The sequence below is a fragment of the Branchiostoma belcheri genome, unplaced genomic scaffold (genome assembly GCF_001625305.1).
Source record: "Branchiostoma belcheri isolate BF01 breed outbred unplaced genomic scaffold, Haploidv18h27 scaffold218, whole genome shotgun sequence".
Classification (NCBI taxonomy): domain Eukaryota; kingdom Metazoa; phylum Chordata; class Leptocardii; order Amphioxiformes; family Branchiostomatidae; genus Branchiostoma; species Branchiostoma belcheri.
Window position 1 is genome coordinate 182,949 of NW_017803691.1, and position 2,206 is coordinate 185,154.

Consider the following 2,206-nt stretch of genomic DNA (forward strand, 5'->3'; position numbering starts at 1 on the left):
TGGGGTCGTGTGGCGCAATGGCAGCGTGCGTGACTCGGAATCAAGAGGTCCTGGGTTCGACTCCTGACATGCCACCGATCTTGTGCCCTTGGGAAAGGCACTTTACACAACTTTCCCCTCTAGACTCAAGTGAAAGTGAGTATTGTCTTACCAGTATCCGTTTTTATGTGCGGGACACAACACCAGCAACAGCTGCCTCTGTTCCGCGTCAGTGGTCGAAATACTTTTTTTCAGCACTCTGCAATATTGCAGAAGAGTCAAAATTTTGTTCTGCAATTTGGAAATACTTTCTGCAAATACACAAGCCTCCATACTACAATCTTGCAGGTTTATAAGCATGAACTATTGATTAATATGCAAATTAGTGAAGACAAATGTTTGGAAGTCCAAAAGAAACAAAAGATAGACAAGTCAAGACAAGGTTGATGCAAATTAGTGAAGAAGCTCCTGTTGTTTCAGAATAGGAGCTTCAGTGTTGTCTGTCCTTGGGGCCAAGAGCGCCAAATCCCAAGTGCCAATTTTTCCTTCTGCAAAATTGCAGATTGTATAAATTTTTCTTCTGCAATCTTGAAAATCTATCTGCAGATTGCAGACTGCAGACAGGTATTTCGAACACTGCGCGTGTATTGCTTTGTTGCAGTTTCAATAAATCCAATCGAATCAATATTTGCTTTTGTTTGCTTCTAAACTGAATGTGGTTTTCAAGCCATGGTGCCAGCTTCTGAATCTGCTGTCAAGCTCATTGACAGAATTTAATTGCAGTAACTGGCTGCAAAAATCAAGAACTAAGAAGGATGATTGCAAGATTATCTGCCCCCTAACATTAGAAGAGTGTAGCTTTGGTCCAAACGCCTTTGTTCATTGAATAATTATGTACATGGACATGTATAAATGATGGGAACTGTAAGTTGTATTTTCAGGGCTCGAAATTCATTTTTGGGAATAGGTGCACTGGTGCACGCAAGCTATAAGATTAGGTGCACAATAAATTTTTGGGGTGAACCATTATAAAACAAAACCTAACTAGAAAGGCCAATATTTGCTTTGGAGCAAATATAGCGATGGGTTCACCACATTTTACCACATGGCAGGGAAAGAATGAGAAACACAAGGGAAAACAATGCTTTACATTGATATAACTATAGTATGAAGTAACATACAACTAAGACTACAACAGTTGGATAGCTATTCCCTACATTATTGGTTAGGATTGCATAATGCAAACTGTTGATTTTCAAGATAAAAAGAAGCGTTCATAGCCCGCATTCCAATGCTGGAGCAGGAAAGCTTAAAATACCTACCAAAACACTTGAATACAGACATACTGTCAGTATGGCATGGCTCTGTGCAGGTGTAAATGAAGTTAAGCCAGTTAAATCCCAACAGCCAATCAGCAAGGAGAATAGAGGAAAGCTGCATGCCTATTGGTTGATGCCTTGCATGCCATTGTGATGACTCATGTCCAAATGTGGTAAACACTGCACACTTACACAGTAATACATTAGCTATTACACAGCCAAAAAACTCAAATAAAACCATTCTAAAAGCCTGTATCACAATAATTTAAAAAACGCCTAGGGGTATTTGCCCACTGTACCTCCATACCAAATTTCAGGACCTTAGGCCCTAAAATGAAGAAGCTGAATCCATTTAAAGATATGGCAGGAGGAGAAGGAGAAGGAGAAGAAGAAACATCAGAAAAGCAATATGGTTTCACCACACCACTTCGTGGTGTGGTGAACCCATAATCACAGATCTTACTGCTCCTCTTCTAAGCTTGAATCTGAAATAGGAGCTAACATCAAAATCTTACAGAAGTACTACAACAAAGATTTTATTATTTTTCTGACACTTAGATGCCAAGAATATCCTGTATACTATTATACATCTAATATGTACAAAAATACCTACAAAACTACAGAAAGAATTGGGTTTACAGCTGCAATTTTGGGGGCACATGCACCCAGTATTTTGAGCCCTGATTTAGTGTTATTGTTGTCATATGGTCTCTAATGGCTTGATATCACCCCCCAGTCTGTAGAGGATATGACAGAGATCAGCCGGCTGCGTCAGGAGCGGGATGAGCTGCAGGCCATGCTGGACAAGTTTGAGCGCCACATGGCCGAGATCCAGTCTAACGTCAAAGTGCTGACACAGGAGAGGGACAAGGACCAGTCTGCTGTATCAGCAGGTGGGCACACAAAAG

The 2,206-nt window shown here is 40.7% G+C and overlaps 1 protein-coding gene across 1 annotated transcript in view; it reads left to right on the forward strand.

Moving 5' to 3' along the window:
* Nucleotides 1-2,206, forward strand: part of LOC109470046 (centrosomal protein of 135 kDa-like) — a 51,763-nt gene that overhangs the window by 29,039 nt on the left and 20,518 nt on the right. The window contains exon 14 of the mRNA XM_019768824.1: nucleotides 2,035-2,195. Coding sequence (XP_019624383.1) covers nucleotides 2,035-2,195 — 161 coding nt within the window. The remainder of the gene's footprint in view (nucleotides 1-2,034; nucleotides 2,196-2,206) is intronic.